The sequence below is a fragment of the Rhinopithecus roxellana genome, chromosome 5, assembly GCF_007565055.1.
Source record: "Rhinopithecus roxellana isolate Shanxi Qingling chromosome 5, ASM756505v1, whole genome shotgun sequence".
NCBI classification, from domain to species: domain Eukaryota; kingdom Metazoa; phylum Chordata; class Mammalia; order Primates; family Cercopithecidae; genus Rhinopithecus; species Rhinopithecus roxellana.
The window spans coordinates 173,434,919-173,457,436 of NC_044553.1; the positions used below are offsets into that span (position 1 = coordinate 173,434,919).

The following is a 22,518-nucleotide window of genomic DNA, read 5'->3' on the forward strand; positions in this document are numbered from 1 at the left end:
GGATTACAGGTGTGAGCCACCACACCCAGCCCTTTTCCCCATTTTAGATGCCATTTTTGACTTTTTCAATGATGAGTATTTAGCTGTATTAACACCGCCATCTCCCACCCACCTACACAAGATGCACATTTTCCCTCCTTCTATCCTCCCAATATAGTTATAATGTTTTTTTTGGTTAAATCAGTATTCAGTCCTTGTTAGATGATGTAAATGTTATTTACAACTAAGCTATGTGGTATACCAATTTATATTTCCTTTGTTTTGCAACTTTTTGTCCCCTCAGTCCCAGCTATTTTTTTTTTTTTTCTTTGCTTGTTTTCTATATAACTGACTAATTCCTCCCTAAGTAAAATACATTTTTCTGGTATTTTATCAGTTTCCTTTTTTTTCTTAGCATCATCTCCCATCCTCCTGCTTCATAAATGGTATGGTTATTCCCCAGACCTGTTGCATAGGTGTCTTCCTGAGTCTCCCCTTTACATCTCTCCTATGGGTCTCCTGTTCACAACCCCTCCTGAAAAAAAGGATACATGAGAAGTAGATATTTTGAAATCTTGTATATTTTGGAAATATATATATGTTTATTTCATTCTTTATACTTAATGATAGTTCGGTTAGGAATTGAGTTCTAAGTTGGAAGTCATAAGTCATTTTCCCTTAGAGTTTTGAAGCATTACTGTGTTGTCTCTTCTGGAGTCCAGTGTTGCTACGGAAAGTTAGTGCCATGGTGACTCAAAGACCTTTGACCCTGAACTGTATTTTCTCCATATTCCTTGGTGATCTTCTTTGTATCCCTGGTGTTCTGAATTTCAGAATGTTGGTCTCTTCATTCATTTTGCTAGGCACTCAGTAGACCCTTTCCGTTTGGCAATTCATGTTCTTCAGTATTGGGAAGATCAATTATTTCTTTGATTTCCTCTTTCTGTATTCTCTGTTCTCCTTTTCTGGAACATATATTTGTGATTTGTATTTGTAATTTTCTATCTCTTTCTGCCCATTTTCCCATTTTTTAAATTTTTTCTGTCTTCTGTATCTTCAAATTTATAATTTTTATTTTTTGTTTATACTATCATATTTTTTATTTCTTCTTTCATAAATGTAATATTTCCTGTCTCCTAAGCCAGTTAGTTACCACATATAGGCTCCAGACAACTAATGACAGTACAAAATAGGCTCTGATTAGATGTTGAAATGTTTGGTAGTGATACTAAGTGCTAGGGGATAAAAGGGTCTAAGAAAAGCCACTATCTGCCAGAAAAACTTGAAACAATTTCATGGAAGGGGTAAGAGAGGATCTGGACTTGGAATATAGGTAGGTAAGTTTGGATAGGTAAGGAATGGCAGTGTTGAATGGTGGAAAAAGTGTTGACTTTGGAAACAGGCCCAACTGAGTCACTGTGAAACCTTGTATAAATCCAACCTCTCTGTGCCTTAGTTTCCTCATCTTTAATGGGACTAATAACATCTTCACTCTAGAGTTGCTGTAAAGAGAGAAGTTGAATATGTAAAGTATCCGGCACCTAGTTGGAATTTAATAAATATTCTTTATTCTGTAAGTTCCTTGAGGCTGAAAAGTATTTTCTCTAGGCACAATCCCTGGCACAGTGCTTGCTACGTAGCGGGGTCTTACTATAGATAATGAATGAATAAGTGAATGAGAAGGGAGAACATTCTAGGCAGTGGGGAGTAATAGAAATAGCAGGAAAGTTGGAAATGAGCTATTGTGTGGTAAAGGACTTGTAGGACCTTAGCCTGACTCAGAAGGTTTATATATTGACAAATATTAATGGAAATATGTCTGGAGAGTTGGGCCAGTATTTTATGGAGGAGTCAGGGCTGAGGAGGGTTGACAAAGGAAGTGTTGGGCCAGTATCAAGTTGTTTCAATTAATGACCAAATCTAGGGTAGAGAATGTCTGGCTCAGTTAGACAGACTGGTCTAATTACATTTTTCACCATGAATGTTTGGGCAAGGGATGTAAGTTCTCTGAACTTGTAGGAAAATGACTCCTGATCTGTCTACACCAGAAGGTGGTAATAATAATAAAGATCAAATACACCATTAGAAGTATGCGTGCTTTATAAGTTTATGGCAGTTTCATAGGCTCAGGAAGCAGGTACAGAGACAAACCCTGTTTGTTCATGTAGCTATAAAACGAACATGGCTTTACATTTTTGGAAGCAATAAACTAAAAAGCCATATTGGGGTATGTTTCACCAATAAAAGTATTTCTTGTCTTGCCCTTTGCCTTAATTTGGCTATATATAGTTTTCCTTTTTAATTATTTTAATGCCTAGACGTGTGCTGTCTAATCCAGTAGCTACTGGCCATTAAATTTAATTAAAATTAAATAAAATTTAAAATTCAGTTTCTCAGTCACACTAGCCACAGGTCAAGTGCTCAGTAGTTAGTAGCTACCATATTAGACAGCACAGATATAGAACATTTCCATCATACAGAAAGTTCAGTGGGAGAGCACTGGGTTAGACTATATAGAATTGCAGTATATATGTGTGTGTCTGTGTGTATGTGTGTATATATATATATATTTTTTTAAATATGTATTTGTTTTATTCTTTGACCTTAATTTATAAATCAGATAAGTGAAGCTTGTTTCTTTAAAAACATTAAGCTGTTTTTCACTTAAATGGGCCTCCTACATCAGTGGCTTTCTGTTGAGAACAGGTTCTCCAAGCTGACTGAAGTTAATGGATTTTCTTAATTAACAAAGTGATAGGATATCAAAGATTGAGTGATTCAAAGAGCTTCTAGTCTAATTGGAAATGTAACTGATTGTGTTTTGCCAGATGTCATTTCAAGAATGTCTTTTCTTTTAAGATGCTAAAGAAAACCCTTATGGCGAGGATGACAATAAGAGCCCATTCCCCCTGCAGCCCAAAAACAAACGCAGTTATGCCCAGAATGTGACCGTCTGGATCAAACCCAGCGGCCTGCAGGTAACATTACCATTTATGTTGCTTTCCACTGGGGACAGGAGGCATTTGGGTAGGCAGGCAGGCATTTTATTTGATTTTCTTTTCCTTTGATATTTAGTAATTCATTTACTTCTAATGTTTGTCATTATTTCCAAAAGGGATTTGAGATGCCCTACAGTAAAACATGTATATAGCAAAATCATTTTTTACAAAATTTAGAGCAATAAGAATACTAGAGGAAGAAGGAAGACAATTGTGCCAGGAACCCAAGGCAAAATGATAATTTTACGTGAGCATTTTGGCTCTGAGCTTCCTGTTGACAAGGTCAGTTGTTCTTGTCTGAAAAAAGGACATTTGTCAGTTTGTCTAGAGAGACATATTTTCCTGGCATTGAATTTTAGTGTGAAATTTTTTATATGGTGAGGCATTGAATAACCTAATGGGTATTTAACAACAGTTTTGGAAAAGATGTAAAAGTCTTCATAACGATATTTTTTCCATCCCTTCAGTAGAACTCAATCCATAGAATTATATTTCACAAAAACACTTTCATAGGAAGCTATGATAATATGATTATCAAGGAATGATGCTTTCAGGCAAGGTATTCAGGAACATTTCTCCTTTCATCAACAAAAAGTCATTTATACCTGTTTTTAAAAATCACTTATTGAAACTTTTTTCTCCTTTTAGCACCTTTATTATATTTGTTCCACCAGTAAGTTCAACCTAAACCAAATGAGAAGACACAGTCAGGCCACTTGGACAACAAAAGTAGTTTCTGTTGACTGCACAGTCTCTGAGCCCCCTTTCCAATGGAGACTGAACCACATCCTGCCAAGGCTAATGTGTCAAGGGGCCTCTTTGTTGGAAAATCGGGGTCTTCTATTTTCCTGATGTCCCTGACCCCAGTACTTCCTTGTCAGAGGGATATTAGAACCACTTTCACCACCAGTTATAGCTGAGCTTTTCTTATTTTTTTAAATTTTTTTGTTTGAATCTTGACTACTATAGAAAAAAATTCTTTTATTCTTGGGTTTATTTTTCTTATTCTGGTAAAATATACATAAAATGTATCTTCAACCATTTTAAAGTACACAATTCAGTCCCATTTAGTACAATCACAATGTACCATCACCACTCTCTAGTTCCAGAACATTTTAATCACTTCAAAAGGAAACCCTGTGCCCATTAGGAAAGTCACTCCACATTCCTTCTCCCAGGCCCCGGCAACCACTCATTTGCTTTCTGTCTCTATGGACTTACCTATTCTAGATATTTCATATAAACAGAATCATACAATTTGTGGCCTTTTGTGTTTGACTTCTTGTACTTAACATGATGTTTTCAAGGTTTATTCATGTTGTAGTACGTATCAGTACTTCATTCCTTTTCATGGCTAATATTCCATATGTCTATATGTATGTGTCACATTTTGATTATTCCTCAGTCGATGGACATTAGGGTTACCTTTTGGCTATTGTGCATAATGCTGTTACGAGCATTCGTGTATAAGTTTTTGTCTGAACATTTGTTTTCAATACTCTTGGGTATGTATTTTAATGGGAATGGGTTTGCTGGGTCAGACAGCAATTCTGCTTAACTTTTTGAGGAATTGCCACACTGTTTCACAGTAGCTGCACCATTTTACATTCCTGCTAGCAGTGTATAAATGTTCCAGTTTCTCCACGTTCCTACCAATACTCGTTGATTTCCTTTTATTATCATATAGCTATCATAGTAGGTGTGAAGTGGTATGTCTGTGTCTTTGCATTTCCTTAATGACTAGTAATGTGCATCTTTTCCCGTGCTTATTGGCCATTTGTGTATATTATTTGGAGAAGTATATACTCAAGTTCTTTGTCCATTTTTTAATTGGGTTTGTCTTTTTGTTGTTGGGTTTTTTATATATTCTAGATAGTATGATCCTTAGCAGATACGATTTGCAAATATCTTCTCCCATTTTGTGAGTTATCTTTTCACTCTCTTTATAGTGTCCTTTGATACACAAAAGTTTTTGGTTTTGAAGAAGTCAAATTTTGTTTTTTGCTTTTGTTGTTTGTGCTTTTTGCTGTCTTAACTAAGAGATCATTGCCAAATCCAAGGTCATAAAGATTTACCCTCTATGTTTTCTTTTTCTTCTTCCCTTGAGAAACGCATCTCACTATGTTGCCCAGACTGGTCTCAAACTTCTGGCCTCAAGCCATCCTCCTGAGTAGCTGGGATTACAGGGGCACACCACTGCACCTGGCCCCTGTTTTTTCTAAGAGTTTTATAGTTTTAGCTTTTACATGTAGGTCTCTGATCCATTTTGAGTTAATTTTTTGTATATGGTATTATGTAAGGGTCCAGCATTATTCTTTTGCATGTGGATATCCAGTTGTCTCAGCACCAAATGTTGAAAAGACTATTTTTTCCCCATTGAATGGTCTTTGCTCTGGTGATAGATGTATGGATTTACTGGGTACATTTTTATGAGGCAAGTTTGTTTCTGTCAGGGGATTTATTTTACTGTCAAGCCTTTGAAGGAGGGAGTGCTTTACTAATGTTGAACTGACATTAACACAGAAGGGATCCTCATCTTGACATTGTAGCTGTGTTCTCATTTTCATTTCTTTAAACATTTAGATCCATTCTTTTATATTATTTCCCCTTTTTACCACAGAATTCTAATGTTGGATTTTTTTTTTTTACCCTTAATAGACAGATGTACAGAAGATTTTAAGGAATGCAAGGAAACTACCTGAAAAAACACAGACATTCTATAAGGTGAGACAGTTAGAATATAGTGGAAGAGGATGTGCCTCAAATATGGTTCATAATAGAAGAACTGTGAGATGGCAGTGTGAATATGAGCAGAGATTAGAGATGTGTGACTTGTGCCTCAGTTTTTTCAAATAAACTCAGTAAAAGTGATAGGTCTGTTCCTTCCCTAAAATCCAAAAATTAGAAGGGTTTAAATGGCCTCATTCTGTACAGGCAGAGGGTTTTTCTGTGTTGGGGCTGCTGTGAATGAATGACTGATGGAAGCAGCTGAGAGGACCTGTGGGTCATAGCCCTGAACTCTTCTCATCACTCCTATATGGGTATCCAGGCCAACGCCAGGCAACCAATGTATGTGGCTTCCTGGATGGGGAATTGTCCAGAACATTCTTTTTTTTTTTCTTGAGACAGAGTCGTACTGTTGCCCAGGCTGGAGTGCCATGGTGTGATCTTGGGTCACTGCAACTTCTGCCTCATGCATTCAAGTGATTCTCCTGCCTCAGCCTCCCAAGTAGCTGGTACTACAGGCACGTGCCACCACGCCCAGCTAATTTTTGTTTTGTTTTTTTGTTTGTTTTTTGAGACAGAGTCTCACTCTGTCAGCCAGGCTGGAGTGCAGTAGCACGATCTCAGCTCACTGCAACCTCTGCCTCCCGGGCTCAAGCAATTCTCTTGCCTCAGCCTCCCAAGTAGCTAGTATAAACAGGTGTGCCACCATGCCCGGCTGATTTTTGTATTTTTAATAGAGACGGGGGTTTCACCATGTTGGCCAGGCTGGTCTTGAACTCCTGACCTTGGGTAATCCGCCCGCCTCAGTCTCCCAAAGTGCTGGGATTACAGGTGTGAGCCACCGTTCCAGGCCTAATTTTTGTATTTTTAGTAGAGATGGGGTTTCGCTATGTTCGCCAGGCTGGTCTCGAACTCCCGACCTCAGGTGATCCACCCGCCTCGCCCTCCCAAAAGTGCTGGGATCACAAGCGTGAGCCACCCCACCTGGTCACCCCAGAACATTCTTACTGCACCAGAGAATCTGCTTCTAGGAATGACATCTGACATTACACATTTATGAATTGCAGAGGAGATGGCCCTCCAGGATCATATGTAGCTAATCCAGAACCATTGGTGAAGAGACTATTAAGTTACAGGGGGTGGGGTAGAGTGGGGAACATTTAGGTTTGCTCCTTGATTCTCCCCTATTGTTCTGGTGTTTGGCTGGAATTAAATTAAGTGCAGCATAAAGCATGTCATTTGTGTCATAGCTTTCTAATTCTAAAATATGGCACACACAGCCTCAGGCTAGCATCTTAACGGGAGAAGCTACATGCTACTTTGTCTGGGTGTTATCTCATTACCTTTATGTCACTGTTGTCTTCAAACCTAATTATGTGGTAAGCTGGTGAAATAAAACAGCTTTAATCAGAGATCAACTGCAGAGCTTCTCAGCCAGCCAGGCCCCTCCCTAACTGAAGCCCATAATCCATGCAGTCCACCCTCCCTGCAGAGCTTCCTACAGTCATCAGCTATTTACTCATGATGACACACTTGTTTGGCCTTCTTAACTTTCCACTTTTTAAACAGATAATAGTAGAAAGATAGTCAGAGAGCCCATTTCTCTTTTCTGGTTTTATTATCATTCTACATACTAGAGCTCAAAAGGGCCTAGAGAAACTGCTTCAGCCCCTGCAGTGGGTAAGGAAGGGGTTATTCTCCTCATTTTATAAATGAGGCCTTTGAGACCCAGAGAGGCTACACAGCTTGCCCAGACCACTCCACTAAGGGGTTGTTGGGGCACTTCTTATTTCTCTGCTTCTATCACTAACCAGCCTTTCTTTTTGTTGGTGTTTCCACTCTGACTCCTCCAGGGCCTCCTCTGAGCCTGTTTATTGTCTTACTCAGAGGCCCTGCCACAGTGGGGTTAAGAGCCTTTTCAGATTGAGGGCAAGTCTTTTCCATACCTAAATAACAAGGGGAAAGTACTCCTCCTTAAAGTTAGGAGTAATGAAATGATGGATGCAAAGTGCTGACTACTACGTGTGGCATAAATGCTCATTAACTGTGATGATGACGTTGTTTCATTCAGCTCACTGTCTTCCTTAGCCAGCTTCTGGTCACCTGCAGAGGAACCACTTCCCAGTAAAACTATCACATTCTTGTTACTGGCATCCCTAAATAAACATTTGTTCTCATAGAAAATTGCTCCCTGAAGTTCAGTCAAGGAGAACTTATTTCTAAGCTGAGCACTTAGAAAGTATGTGTTGAGAACACATTTCAGGAGCATTGGTGATTTTCTGTCTTGTTTCAGGAGCTGAACCGTTTGCGAAAGGCCGCTCTAGCCTTTGGTTTCCTGGACCTGCTGAAAGGGGTAGCTGATATGCTGGAAAGGGAATGCACACTGCTGCCTGAAACAGCCCACCCTGATGCTGCATTCCAGCTGACCCATGCTGCCCAGCAGCTCAAACTGGCCAGTACCGGCACCTCCGAGTATGCCGCTTATGACCAGAACATCACACCTTTGCACACGGACTTCTCTGGGAGCAGCACTGAAAGAATTTGAAACTGACTTTTGGAGCTTTCCTTCTTTTTTCATTTCAACTGAAAATGATTTAGGTAAAAACCTTTCCAGTATGTTCACCTCTGGAATAGCCACCCAAAGACCTTCCTGAGGCTGCCTCAGAAGCACCATGTGCTGTTTTCAATGACTCTACTAGTATGAGAAGGATGTGAAGGTGGTTGGCTGGTTGGGCTTTAACTTCCTGGGACTCATAATTTTTAAGCTTGGAAGATAGCAGCTGTTCCCATGGGCACATTTCCTGAGAAGCTTGAAGGACTGATGAGCATAGAGCACCCCTGCCTTCCTCAGAAACCTGACCAGCAAGGGCTCTCTGGCTTCCTGAAAGCTTCACCTCTTCTCTCCAGTTTATATCTCAACTGTAAGGGCATTTTCAAGCTTCTGTTCATGAAATGAGCAACTCAGACTGTCTGGAGCTTGCTGAGTACAAACACACCACCACTAAGTTTCAGAACTTTCCTTAGAACTTGGGCAAAATGTGGTGGTAACTCTTAGGTGCTTTTGGTGTCTCTTGAGATTCTAACTTTTAAAGAGCAACCATTAATGTGTAAAATGAGTCCTATTTCTTCAAGGTTTTTTTTTTAATGACAACAAAATATTTGATTTTCTATAAAATGGTTTCACTATGAAACTAAGACCTTTGTCTTTTGGTCTGTCTTATCACTTTAATATAATTTCAACTTTCTAAGTGGCATAGATTCACAAATCATGAGGTTTCCTTATTTCTGACAGTGATTAGGCCTCATTGCCTAAGCAAGGTTCTGGCTAGATAATCCTGACAGATCACTGATTCCAAAGTTAATTATGGTTCCAATTTACCAGCTAGCATTATGACTTTGGGCAACTTCTCGAGGCTTTGTCTACATCATCAGTGTTTTTCAGTTGCACCACCTTCCATGTAACTCTCAGGCTTCAACCAGAGCAACTGTTTTTGGTTTAACATGCTGAACTGCTACATAATATTTTGCCTGAACAAAGGACTTTATCACTAACAAACAGAAAACCACTAGACTACATTATCTTTAAGCATGGTCATTAGAATTTTGATTGTAAATGTTTTAATAGAAATACACAATCTTTCACTTTCTCAGACAGCAATAAAGGGATTTGTAACAATCACTAAGAATACAGAATTTGCCACGACGATGCAGCATAATCTACTGCAAAGCTTATCTGCCCAATTACACATAGTCAGCTGCAAGAATATCAGAAATCAATACAAACAAGTATTGACAGGTGTTACAGACATGCAAACTATCCTTCAATGCAATGAATTTTTAAGAAATCAGCTAGCCTATGTTAATCAGATGTTTTAGGTCAAACCAAGTTTCCATCTTGGGCTCAGTGAAATGGTATTAACTCATTGAGTCTCCTTTCCCCCAGGAATGTTAGGAATGGCAGAACAGAAAGAGCTATCACTCCTTAAATTCTTCTATGCAAGTGTTACTCCAACACTTATTTTACTTGGTTTACTTGGAATGTATGAGAGGAAACTGATGTTTTTTACAATGGCCAACTGTATGTCTAAATTTTCAGTTCTCCTTCTTGTGAGTTTCCTGCCAGAAATCCTTGTTAAAGGATCAGCGGTGTTCACCCCAAAGTTCTCGCTGTTTTCAGTGTTCTACGGCAGATGGGTTTTAAAAAGCCAACTGAACAGCAGCAGAATGAAGTTATTTTTGAGGTCTATGCAAAAAATGTAGTCCCATCACTCATTCACCACTCCCTAGAACAAGTATACAAGTAAATGGACTCAGCCAGTGCAGGAGATGAAAGGCTGCCATTTTTTGTTTGTGCACAGCCTAAGACAGTTTGGTGTGTTTGGCCTACTCTAATGTTTCTAGTTTGTCAAAGGCTGTACACGGTGTTACTGCCAGTTTGATCTATATATTGTGTTCCCTTTGGATCCCTGCTACCATTTGGACCGTGTGTGTGTGTGGGGGGGGGGGTTTGGTTTTTTTGAGACAGGGTCTTGCACTGTCACCCCGGCTGCAGTGCAGTGGCAATCTCGGCTCACTGCAGCCTTGACCTCCTGGGCTCAGGATCCTCCCTTCTCAGCCTCTTGAGTAGCTGGGACTACAGGTGTGTGCCACCACACTCAGCTAATATTTTTATTTTTTGTAGAGATAGGGGTCTCAGTATGTTGCCCAGGCTGGTCTTGAACTCCTGGCTTCAAGTGATGCTCCCACCTAGGTGTCCCAAAGTGCTGGGATTACAGGTGTGAGCCACATTCCTGGCTGAGTTTGGAACTTGTAATCTTATTGTTTTCTAAATAATGTTTCATTTTCTTCAGTGTTGAAAATAGTTGATTTACTTAAGAATGGCATGATCATGATGTTCCAAGATTCTGATTAGTTTCTTTCAAAGCATTCTGTGCCTCTTCAATGCCCACATTACTGAGCACTATAATAATAGATGTTGTTAGGCCACAGGATGTCACATGTAAAACATGTTCTCCAGCCCCACTCTTAGAAATGTTTTATCAATGACTCAGTCTACTTCACTTTCAAAAAGTCAATGCCATCCCACTAAACAAGTAACCCCTTAGGTACAGAATAATTAAGTCCTGCCTGAGTCACTTTAACAGTCTTCTATAGAGTGACATAGTCTTGCTTTTTTTCACAAGCAATAGCTGAAAAGAACAAATCTCAACTGTAAGAACCATCAGTACATTGTAGGGATAAAGCACTTCTTGAAAAAAAAATCTCTGGCATGAATTAGACAGACTGAACATGAGACAGGGTTGGGGTGGGCTGAGCCTTTTGGTGTCATTAACTGAATACACAAGAATGAACCTCTCATCAGATATCAGGAATCCATGTCATGCAATTACTACAAGATAACAGTAAATTCAGGAATGTTACTGGGGAAAAGGAAGATAGCCTCACTGAGAATTTAATCATTTAACATTAAAAAAACTTTTACATTGGTACAAGAAGGTAAAACTGTAAGAATCAGATTAGGCTCAAACTGGCAAGAAGCCATCTAAATCTTTCTTTTTAGTGGATCTTTTTCTTTTTTTGTCCATAGCGCCGTCTGCGCTGTTTATAAAGGTGACGAAAATTTATGTATAACCCTGAAAAAGAAAAGAGATCAGTTAGAAATTAGAGTCTTTGTCTATTTATAACCAGAAGCTCTTGTGGCAGGGACAGTATCTAGCTGTCTGTCATATCCCACAGCAAAAAGCTCATTGCAGCAGCTCAGGAAGGAGTACAACTTAGAACAAATTAACAATAGACACAAACCAATTTTTCCCCAGTGTGTTTATTTATTTCTTACTATTTTTGCGACAGAGTCTCATTCCATCGCCCAGGCTGGAGTGCAGTGGCACAATCTCAGCTCACTGCAACCTCCGCCTCCCAGGTTCAAGCAATCCTCCTGCCTCAGCCTCCTGAGTAGCTGGGGTTACAGGCGTCCACCACCACGCCTGGCTAATTTTTTGTATTTTTAGTAGAGGTGGGGTTTCATCACGTTGGTCAGGCTGGTCTCAAACTCCTGACCTCAAATGATATGGCCGGCTTGGCCTCCCAAAGTACTGGGATTACAGGCATAAGCCACCACACCCAGCCTCCCAGTGGGTTTAAAACATATTTTTTTCCTTATAAAATTTTCAAACATGCAGAAGATTAAATCATTGTACAGTGAACACCTAGATTTACTGCTTTTTACTATATTGGCTGTATCACATCCCTATTCATCTTTTATCTCTTCAGCCATCTCATTTTTTATGCACTTCAATGTTCAGTTTCGGATATCAATATACCTCACCCACCCAATTCTTCACGTAGGTATACTTTGATATTCTTTCTTTTACAGTAAAATGTACATACAATGAAATGCAGAAATCTAAAGTACAGAAACAACCTAATTTTTAATTCAAGGCTACTCAAGAACATGGCCAGGCACAGTGGCTCACACCTGTAATCCCAGCACTTCGGGAGACCAAGGTGGGTGGATCACCTGAGGTCAGGAGTTCGAGACCAGCCTGGCCAACATGGTGATACCCCATCTCTACTAAAAATACAAAAATCAGCCAGGCGTGGTGACAGGTGCCTGTAATCCCAGCTACTCTGGAGGCTGAGGCAAGAGAATTGCTTCAACTCTTGAGGCAGAGGTTGCAGTGAGCAAAGATCGTGCCACTGCACTCCAGCCTGGGCGACAAAGCAAGACTTTGTCTCACAAAAAAAAAAAAAAAAACAAAAGAAAAGTCCTCTGACCTAGATACAAGTGTTAACTACCTGTTTATGCTGCTTCAAAATTATAAATGTGAATTTAGGATTTATTTCATTCTAAAGAATAAGAAAAGAGCAACTATGTATTTATTATAAGCAAACTAGATATGAACATAAAATCTTGCAAATTAGAGTGTACAACAGTATAAACAACACAAAGAAAGATAGTAAGACAATGCACTTTAAAATATTTCCGCCCCTCTACCCTGTTTACTAAAGTATTTTAAATGTCTTTCCAGTATTTATTCCTCTTTATCTTATGCTCATTTCATGGGGCCTAGTTATACTGAATTTATACAGTAATAAAGGTAAAAAGCTGTCTTTAATGAGTACATTTTCTGAACTGAGGGTTCCTCTCTTCAAGGGCAAAACATTTTGATATTTTTGGTTGGCAATCTTTCTTAAGTGGATTATGCCCTTTGCTGAAATAGAAAAAAAGAAGTAGACGTTAACCTTTTGCAAATGATGTGGGCCTACAATGTATACTATTTAACTGTACATCTGCCATGCACTGGTACACTAAGGGGCTCCTAACACTATGGTGTAAGTCTTTCCTCACCCAACACTAAATGATCAAGACCACTGGGCTTTCTGGCTTCCTGGGCTTACCTTGCATGGTCTTCCTCTCACTGTCCGGGGTAGCAAGCCTCAACAACGATCTCAACAACCTCTACCTCCCGTTATTTCATACCTTTGTGTAGTCCCCTCCCATGCTATACTGGGTTGGTCTGTGTGATGGTTTGTCACTTCTGAGATTAGGCACTGTGGCTTCTGGCTCTCTCTCTCTAACCAATTGCTCTGGGTGGGGGAAGCCATGCCATGAGTAGCCATATGGAGAGGGGCTATGGCAAGAAACCGAAGCCTCCTGTCAACAGTCCCAAGAGTGAGCTTGGAGCAGATCCTCCAGCCCCAGTCAAGTCTACAGAAACTGCAGCCCCAGCTGACAGCCTGACTGAAACCTCATGAGACCCTGAGCCAGTACCACCCAGCCAGGCTGCTTCCTGACCTTCGAAAACTATGTGAGATAATAACTGTTTATTGTTTTCAGCTGCTAAGTTTTGGGGTCATCTGTTACACAGCAATAGAGAACTAATACACTATTGTTGCATCCTTCTGTGGCTAGGAGACTGGACAGTTATATTTATTTAGGGCTACCTTAAGTCTCTTGTGAAATAAAGCAAGGAAATATATATAAATTACCACTAAAATGTATCAGAACTTTAAAGAGTCCTTATAGTTAGGAGCTTGTCTTATCATTAAACGTGTAAAGTTCTATGTATGATAATCAGTGTTTTCTCCTCTCAATATATTTAATGACAAACTTCCTTTCATTCTGACTTTTTATGTTCTTAGTTGTCATATTCAAATCAATAAGTATTAAATAGTCTGCTCTTAAAGGGAAAAAATTACTTGTTTTTCTCAAATTGTATTTAACCTACATATAAGAATGTATGTATTTTCACATCTACATATAGAATATGGATAATATGGATAGAATCATGTATAGTTGCATTTAGAAATTACCAAATATTGATTACTAATAAAATTTTTTTTTGAGACAGAGTCTCGCTCTGTCACACAGGCTGGAGTGCAGTGGCACAATCTCGGTTCATTGTAACCTCTGCCCCCTGGGTTCAAGCAATTCTCCTGCCTCAGCCTCCCAAGTAGCTGGAATTACAGGCATGCGCCACCATGCCCAGCTAATTTTTGTATTTTTAGTAGAGATGGGGTTTCGCCATGTTGGCCAGATTGGTCTTAAACTCCTGACCTCAAGTGATCTGCCCACCTCATCCTCCCAAAGTGCTGGAATTACAGACATAAGCCACCATACCCAGCCTCTAATAAAAATTTAACAACAACAACAAAAAAATCCTTATAGTTAGGAAATCTTTTAAATTTGTCATATTTGTAATAATTTAGGTTTATTTCTTTTTCCCTTCTGTTCTTAGTTTTTATAAAGTAAGGCAGGAATTTATGATTTTATATAAACAGAAATTAATAAGTCAGCAGGTTTTCCATGAGGAGCAGGGAACTTTCCTACTGTGAGGTGGAAGACTTTACGACAACCCCTGGCTGCTCAGAGGCCTTTATTCCCTTCTCCCTTCCTTGCTGCCAGTTGTCTTATCACCTCCATAAACTCTGGATGAGGAATGTGCTACTGAAATTAGTAATAGTGGGAGCTTCTTAGTCTATTTTAAAAGAGCTCCTTACTTTTTTTTTGAGACAGAGTCCCGCTCTGTTGCCCAGGATGGAGTGCAATGGCATAATCTCAGCTCACTGCAACCTCTGCCTCCCGGGTTCAAGCAATTCTCCTGCCTCAGACTCCTGATTAGCTGGGATTACAGGCACCCGCCACCACGCCCAGCTAATTTTTGTATTTTTAGTAGAGATGGGATTTCACCATGTTGGTCAGGCCAGTCTCGAACTCCTGACCTCATGATCCGCCAGCCTCAGCCTCCCAAAGTGCTGGGATTACAGGTGTGAGCCACCATGCCTATCCCCTTACATTGTTTTAAACAAGAAATATCTTATGATATATTCCCAATCACCAAGAGCACTTAAAGAACATACTTTAACCACTGGAGATTTAGAAAAGAAATATTTCCTTACCACAGCATATTCCCCTAGTGGGTCTGTTTTTGCAAAGTAATCCTTCTCTAATTCTATCCCAAAAGAATTCTCATATGGACTTTTACATTTCTAAATGACTTATTTCTACTGTCTAAGAAGTGACAAGAAAAAGTCTGTATTACAGAATCAATACTTACCTAAAAATATCATTATAAGATAAATCTGAAGAAAAAAGGAAAATCTAACTTTGATTTTCAATGGATATGGCAACATGAAACTGAATCGTCCTGTCTCATTGAATATTGGAATGGACTGAATCACTGAGATAGCTGAAAACAGAAACAAGAACTTGTTAGAAGCAAATGAAACAGTCACATCTAATGACAGGAACTTCCAGCCCTAATACTCTGAAGTTTCAGTTCTGGGTGTGCTAGAAAGGCTTCCTCCTCCCTTTGTACAGAAACCTCATGCCTCTTTTTTTTTTCCCCTAGTTTTCTAAGAGATCAGCCTCCAACCTGTCAACAGAGAGACAGATGAGGAAGTCATGGCAGTGGGCTTCTTCTATTCTATAAAATGGAAAGAAAAATCCCTAGCTGACTTATGTACAAGATGTTTGTCAGAATGAAATAAAGTCGTCAGTAAGAACCCCCTTTGGAATACTAAAAGCATCATACAAATGGGAAACATACAGGACAGGACCACCTGGCTTTCCAATGTTACAAAATGAGCTGCTTTTCTGGAACAGTCTGGGTACCAGGAGTATTATGGAAGGAAGCCCATGCAAAGAAATCCCTGAAAAGTCCAACACTTCCATTTATCGGACTAAGGCCGGGGAAGAAAGGACTGGTCTCTCAGCCTCTGGGCACCCCCTGGAGCTAAGCTATGAAAGCTAAGAGTCCCTGAGAGTACCTTCCGCCAAACATCCCAGTGGATATAAGGGAATCCACAGAGTGTAACGAAGCCATGTGAGCACCTTCCAATCCATGTCAATGCACGTCAGCATGTAGAAGGAGTACCTATTGAAAATAAGTGATTCCAACGTGAAAAGGCGCTTCAGGTTCTGAATGTGACCTTAGAATATCATTTAAATAGATGAATTATATTTCTCAGTTAGCCACACATGGTTTCTTCAGAACAGAATTATAAAGCTGGCTATCAACCCATAAACTTGTCACACTACGCCCTAAATTTTCAAAGGATGTGAACTCTCTTTAATGGCAGACTAAGTTTAGGTCTCAAAGGAACCCTCTTTATTCGGTATAGGCACTGGATACTCAGACATTGTTTGGCTTTATTCCTAGTGCTGATCTACATTCCCAGTAGGTAAGGATATTAGATACTTTATTTCTGGATAAGTAAGTTGTTAGCAAAATTAAAGTATACAAAAGACCTCTAATCTAGAATCAGACATACTCTATTTTATTTTATTTATTATTTTTTTTCTTTTTTTTATTATACTTTAAGTTCTAGGGTACATGTGCATAACATGCAGGTTTGTTATATATGTATACTTATGCCATGTTGGTGTGCTGCACCCATCAACTCGTCAGCACCCATCAATTCATCATTTATATCATGTATAACTCCCCAATGCAATCCCTCCCTCCTCCCCGCTCCCCATGATAGGCCCCAGTGTGTGATGTTCCCCTTCCCGAGTCCAAGTGATCTCATTGTTCAGTTCCCACCTATGAGTGAGAACATGCGGTGTTTGGTTTTCTCTTCTTGTGATAGTTTGCTAAGAATGATGGTTTCCAGCTGCATCCATGTCCCTACAAAGGACGCAAACTCATCCTTTTTTATGGCTGCATAGTATTCCATGGTGTATATGTGCCACATTTTCTTAATCCAGTCTGTCACAGATGGACATTTGGGTTGATTCCAAGTCTTTGCTATTGTGAATAGTGCCGCAATAAACATACGTGTGCATGTGTCTTTGTAGTAGAATAATTCATAATCCTTTGGGTATATACCCAGTAGTGGGATGGCTGGGTCATATGGTACATCTAGTTCTAGATCCTTGAGGAATTGCCATACTGTTTTCCATAATGGTTGAACTAGTTTACAATCCCACCAACAGTGTAAAAGTGTTCCTATTTCTCCACATCCTCTCCAACACCTGTTGTTTCCTGACTTCTTAATGATTGCCATTCTAACTGGTGTGAGATGGTATCTCATTGTGGTTTTGATTTGCATTTCTCTGATGGCGAGTGATGATGAGCATTTTTTCATGTGTCTGTTGGCTGTATGAATGTCTTCTTTTGAGAAATGTCTGTTCATATCCTTTGCCCACTTTTTGATGGGGTTGTTTTTTTCTTGTATATTTGTTTGAGTTCTTTGTAGATTCTGGATATTAGCCCTTTGTCAGATGAGTAGGTTGCAAAAATTTTCTCCCATTCTGTAGGTTGCCTGTTCACTCTGATGGTAGTTTCTTTTGCTGTGCAAAAGCTCTTTAGTTTAATTAGATCCCATTTGTCAATTTTGGCTTTTGCTGCCGTTGCTTGTGGTGTTTTAGACATGAAGTCCTTGCCCATGCCTGTGTCCTGAATGGTACTACCGACATACTCTATTTTAAAAGAGATCCCTTGAGAAAAGAAATGTTCCTTCTCAAACAGTAAACATTGCATTAAGGACACATAATCTGATCCTTTTATAGCTCATAAGTGTGATAATTGGATTTTCGCTCTCCTGTGTGAGATGTGCTTCCCTCAAACCTTGTTACATCAGCACATTACCTGTCTGATTTGAAAAACATAGGACCTATAATCTGTTTTACCTTTGTATTAAGGCTATTAGAGGGTACACTGGGTGCCATGGGACACAGACCATGGTTAAGACACAATTTAAGGCTGCTATGGCCTGTTCCCCCTCTCAACTACCAACTTTGTCAAAATACCACCAAACCTGGAGCTGAAGAGTTCATTTGCAAAATCCTTGCTCCAACTGACTGAAAGGGAAGAAATATGGAGTGTGTATGATCTGGTAAAGAAGAATACATCTACTTTAACTAGATCCATTTCTTAAAAGGTATTTATTCTACTAACAACCGAGAATGGGAAAATTAGGTTAGAGGCCATTTCAAACTTCAATAATCTTGTAGTATAAGATTCATTTCTATCATCCCTTAAATTTAGTCTTAAACTAGTTTTATCCAACCTGGATTGCTCCTTCAACCTCATGTTTCTTCAGCCCTTTCAATAATTTTTCCATGTGGATGGGTCCTCTCTTTCCAAGATCCTGAAGATCCTGAAGTCATGGTAAGATGAGTCTTCCCTTTCTCTGGTTCTCCTCTTCTGCTCCCTAGTATCCGGTCTGGTATTATGATCCAATGACGACTTTAAAAAAATCTGCCTCAACTTTGCAGAGCACATAAATGCAACCAGAATTCTCCACATATGTAATCTTAGTCCCAAACCAAATGAGACTCTGGCTAAGATAACGACTCCCTCAAGAACAGAGCTGCTGCAAAGAGGGAGAAGCATTCAAACACCATCCTGGCATTTCTACCCACCTGAAAATTTCAATTGCACTCCACAAATAAAACACAAAGAAAACCACAGCTTTGTTCTGCATTTCTTCCATGGTGCCAAAGATGATAAACAAAATAAAATTTCTTCCAAGAAGCTATTAGAAAGACCCAAAAGAGAAAAAAGTTAATAACATATATGTAAAGTTATACAAATGTGTTATCTGAAACCTAACCCCACTAAATGCAAGGCAAATAGAAAAGACTGAGCTCTACCAGTTTAATCCTGCTCCAGTTCTGGAACAAGCAAAGTGCCCAAACCAGTCTTTGTGACTAGATAGGTACAGTATTTTGTGTGTGTAACTATATCATAAATCGTTTCCTTAAATACACACACATGTTCAAACACAGTCTAAAGAATATTGCCAAATAAACATTTGAGTTTACATAACCCAAGTTAAGAAATAGAGCAGTACAAACGTGAGACCCCTATAAGTAACGACTATCATGTGTTAATCATTCCACGGTTTTTCTTTTTTTTTTGAGACAGGGTCTCGCTCCATCACCCAGGCGGGAGTGCAGTGGCACAATCATGGCTCACTGCAGCCTTGAACTTCTAGGTTCAAGAAATCCTCCCACTTGAGCCTCTCAAGCAGCTGGGATCACAGGTGTGTACTACCACACTGGCTAGTTTTATTTTTTTGTAGAGACGGGGTCTCACAGTGTTGGCCAGGCTTGCTCAAACTCTTGGGCTCAAGTGATCCTCTCACCTCAGCCTCCCAGAGTGCTGGGATTATAGGCATGAGCCACTGCGCCTGGTCCATGGCTTTTCTTTATGGCTTACTGCTTGTGTATGTATTCCTGAACAGTACACTGTTTCATTTTGCCTGTTTTAAAACTTTTTGAAATCATTCTATATGTATTATTCTGTGACTTGCTTCTTACTCAGGGTTATGGGCCAGAGACTCATCTATGTTGATGCATGTGGCTATAGTCCACTCATTTTCACCATGGCAAGACATTCCAATATATGATAGACATCCTATTCTTCATAGATATATGAGTTGTCTTGTTCCTGGGTATCTTTGTACCATACAACGTGGTATTAGCTACTAAATCTTTATACTGTCTTGATTTCTTACAGGGTAAGTCCGCAACTTGAGCTCTTCTTTAGAGAATATTCTTAACCCTTTGCTTTTTATTCCCCCATTTAAAAAATTGTGGTAAAATACACATAACGGCCAGGTGCGGTGGCTCATGTCTGTAATACCAGCACTTTGGAAGGCCAAGGTGGGCAGATCACTTGAGGTCAGGAAAGAAAGAAAGAAAAGAAACTGTGACCCATTAAACAATAACTCCCCACTCAGCCAGCCCCTGGGAAACACCATTCTACTTTCTGTCTCTATGATTTTGACTATTTTAACTACCTCATATAAGCAGAATCATCCAGTATTTGACTCTCTGTGACTGGCTTATTTCACTTAGAATAGTTTCCTTAAGGTTCACCCATGTTGTAGCATACTTGAGAGTTTCCTTCATTTTTAAGGCTACATAATATCCCATTGTATGTATATAACAGTCGTTCTTACCCATTCATCTGTAGATGAATACTTGGGTTGCTTGCACATTTTAGCTATTGAAAATGATGCTACTATCCTGGATGGCCCTCTGTTTTTTCAAAAAACTTCAGAATTTTCTCCTCACATTCCAAAATTTTTTAGACTGTGATTGGTACTGTAGTTAATCTACAGGTAAATAAGAGAACTAACAATATTATAATATCGAGTCTTATAATTCAAGAAAATTATGTCTGTATATTTACTTTTTGTGCTCTATATTCCTTCCTGTATCTCAAACAGTTCACTAATTTTTTCTTCAGCTATGTCTAATCTACAACACAAACTATCCATTAAATTTTTATTTTTAATTTTTTTTAGACAGGGGTCTTGCTCTGTTGCCCAGGTTGGAGGGCAGTGGCATGATCACAGCTCACTGCAACATCAAACTCCTGCACTCAAGGAATCCTTCTGTCTCAGCCTCCCAAGTAGTGGGAATATAGGTGCACATCACCACGCCTGGCAAATTTTTATTTTTTTGGAAATGGGGTCTCACTATGCTGCCCAGGCTGGTCTCAAACTGCTGACCTCAAGCAATCCTCCTGCCTCAGCTTCCCAAAGTGTGGGGATTACAGGAATGAACCACCATGGCTGGCTGTAAATTTTAAAGTTTGATTATTGTACTTTTCATTAACAGAAGTTTTTAAGAAGTACTGCCTCGCTCGCCGAGCTCCAGCCGAAGGAGAAGGGGGGTAAGTAAGGAGGTCTCTGTACCATGGCTCGTACAAAGCAGACTGCCCGCAAATCGTCTGGTGGTAAAGCACCCAGGAAGCAACTGGCTACAAAAGCCGCTCGCAAGAGTGCGCCCTCTACTGGAGGGGTGAAGAAACCTCATCGCTACAGGCCTGGTACTGTGGCGCTTCGTGAAATTAGACGTTATCAGAAGTCCACTGAACTTCTGATTCGCAAACTTTCCTTCCAGCGTCTGGTGCGAGAAATTGCTCAGGACTTTAAAACAGATCTGCGCTTCCAGAGCACAGCTATCGGTGCTTTGCAGGAGGCAAGTGAGGCCTATCTGGTTGGCCTTTTGAAGACACCAACCTGTGTGCTATCCATGCCAAACGTGTTAACAATTATGCCAAAAGACATCCAGCTAGCACGCCGCATACGTGGAGAACGTGCTTAAGAATCCACTATGATGGGAAACATTTCATTCCCAAAAAAAAAAAAAAAAAAAATTATCTTCTTCCTGTTATTGGTAGTTCTGAACGTTAGATATTTTTTTTCCATGGGGTCAAAAGGTACCTAAGTATATGATTGCGAGTGGAAAAATAGGGGACAGAAATCAGGTATTGGCAGTTTTTCCATTTTCATTTGTGTGTGAATTTTTAATATAAATGCAGAGGCGTAAAGCATTAATGCAAGTTAAAATGCTTCAGTGAACAAGTTTCAGCGGTTCAACTTTATAATAATTATAAATAAACCTGTTAAATTTAAAAAAAAAAAAAAAAAAAGAAGTACTGCCTTCATCTATGCAAGGTGGGAGGAAACCAAGTACATTTCTAACTAAGGAGACTGAAGGTAGGTTTTTCAGCTCCTGCCTAAGAGTCAAATTTCCCTAGTCTTTTTTTTTTTTTTTTTTTTTTTTCTGAGACGGAGTCTTGCTCTGTCACCCAGGCTGGAGTGCAGTGGCTGGATCTCCGCTCACTGCAAGCTCCGCCTCCCGGGTTTACGCCATTCTCCTGCCTCAGCCTCCCAAGTAGCTGGGACTATAGGCGCCCACCACCTCGCCCGGCTAGTTTTTTGTATTTTTTAGTAGAGACGGGGTTTCACCATGTTAGCCAGGATGGTCTCGATCTCCTGACCTTGTGATCCGCCCGTCTCGGCCTCCCAAAGTGCTGGGATTACAGGCTTCAGCCACCGCGCCCGGCCTAAATTTCCCTAGTCTTAAAGCTATTTATAACTTTGTTATTTCATGAGGATATTATAAAAAATGAAATAGACCAGAAATAGTCAAAGTCTACTTTGATAAATATCCCTGAGGTTTTAAATGTTCTTTCTTCTTCAGGTAAAATAATGCTATTCCTGTACAAATAGGTGTTTTTACTAATTGAGACTTCTTAGCAAAATGTAACATACAGATATGTTTTGGCTGTGTCCCCGTTCAAATGTCAACTTGAATTGTATCTCCCAGAATTCCCACATGTTATGGGAGGGACCCAGGGGGAGGTAAATGAATCACAGGGGCCAGTCTTTCCTGTGCTATTCTCATGTTAGTGAATAAATCTCAAAAGATCTGGTGGGCTTATCAGGGGTTTCTGCTTTTGTTTCTTCCTCATTCTCTCTTGCCACCGCCATGTAAGAAGTGCTTTTGCCCTGCACCATGACTGTGAGACCTTCCCCAGCCACATGGAACTGTAAATCCAATTAAACC

At 39.8% G+C, this 22,518-nt stretch overlaps 3 protein-coding genes and 1 non-coding gene across 8 annotated transcripts in view; 3 read left to right on the plus strand and 1 right to left on the minus strand.

The window, feature by feature from the left end:
• Positions 1-8,896, plus strand: part of INTS14 (integrator complex subunit 14) — a 32,564-nt gene extending 23,668 nt beyond the window's left edge. For 3 of the 5 annotated variants that reach the window (XM_010355512.2, XM_030931298.1, XM_030931297.1), the window contains exons 10-12: positions 2,839-2,957; positions 5,637-5,702; positions 7,999-8,874. In XM_010355512.2, coding sequence (XP_010353814.1) covers positions 2,839-2,957; positions 5,637-5,702; positions 7,999-8,250 — 437 coding nt within the window. In that variant the 3' untranslated portion in view covers positions 8,251-8,874. Of the gene's footprint in view, positions 1-2,838; positions 2,958-5,636; positions 5,703-7,998 lie in introns of all 5 variants that reach the window. The other 2 variants (XM_010355511.2, XM_030931296.1) reach the window with 2 other exon arrangements.
• A 408-nt stretch (positions 8,897-9,304) lies between these two features.
• HACD3 (3-hydroxyacyl-CoA dehydratase 3) overlaps positions 9,305-22,518 on the minus strand; it is a 51,154-nt gene continuing 37,940 nt past the window's right edge. Inside the window, exons 8-11 of the mRNA XM_010355510.2 lie at positions 18,574-18,686; positions 15,975-16,081; positions 15,263-15,394; positions 9,305-11,338 (exon numbers count right to left, since the gene is read on the minus strand). Of these exons, the coding sequence (XP_010353812.1) occupies positions 11,262-11,338; positions 15,263-15,394; positions 15,975-16,081; positions 18,574-18,686 (429 nt within the window). The 3' untranslated portion in view covers positions 9,305-11,261. The remainder of the gene's footprint in view (positions 11,339-15,262; positions 15,395-15,974; positions 16,082-18,573; positions 18,687-22,518) is intronic.
• LOC115898059 lies at positions 17,707-17,807 on the plus strand. The gene has a single exon (XR_004057816.1). It is a non-coding gene; the product is annotated as a small nucleolar RNA U13 (small nucleolar RNA).
• LOC104655950 (histone H3.3-like) lies at positions 20,845-21,423 on the plus strand. The gene has a single exon (XM_030931299.1). It carries the CDS (start codon positions 20,860-20,862, stop codon positions 21,268-21,270), a length of 411 nt encoding a protein of 136 aa, XP_030787159.1. The 5' UTR covers positions 20,845-20,859; the 3' UTR covers positions 21,271-21,423.

Bases quoted from the DNA above. Each gene is read 5' to 3' on its own strand.
- LOC104655950 (XM_030931299.1), top strand. From the start codon at position 20,860: ATGGCTCGTACAAAGCAGACTGCCCGCAAATCGTCTGGTGGTAAAGCA.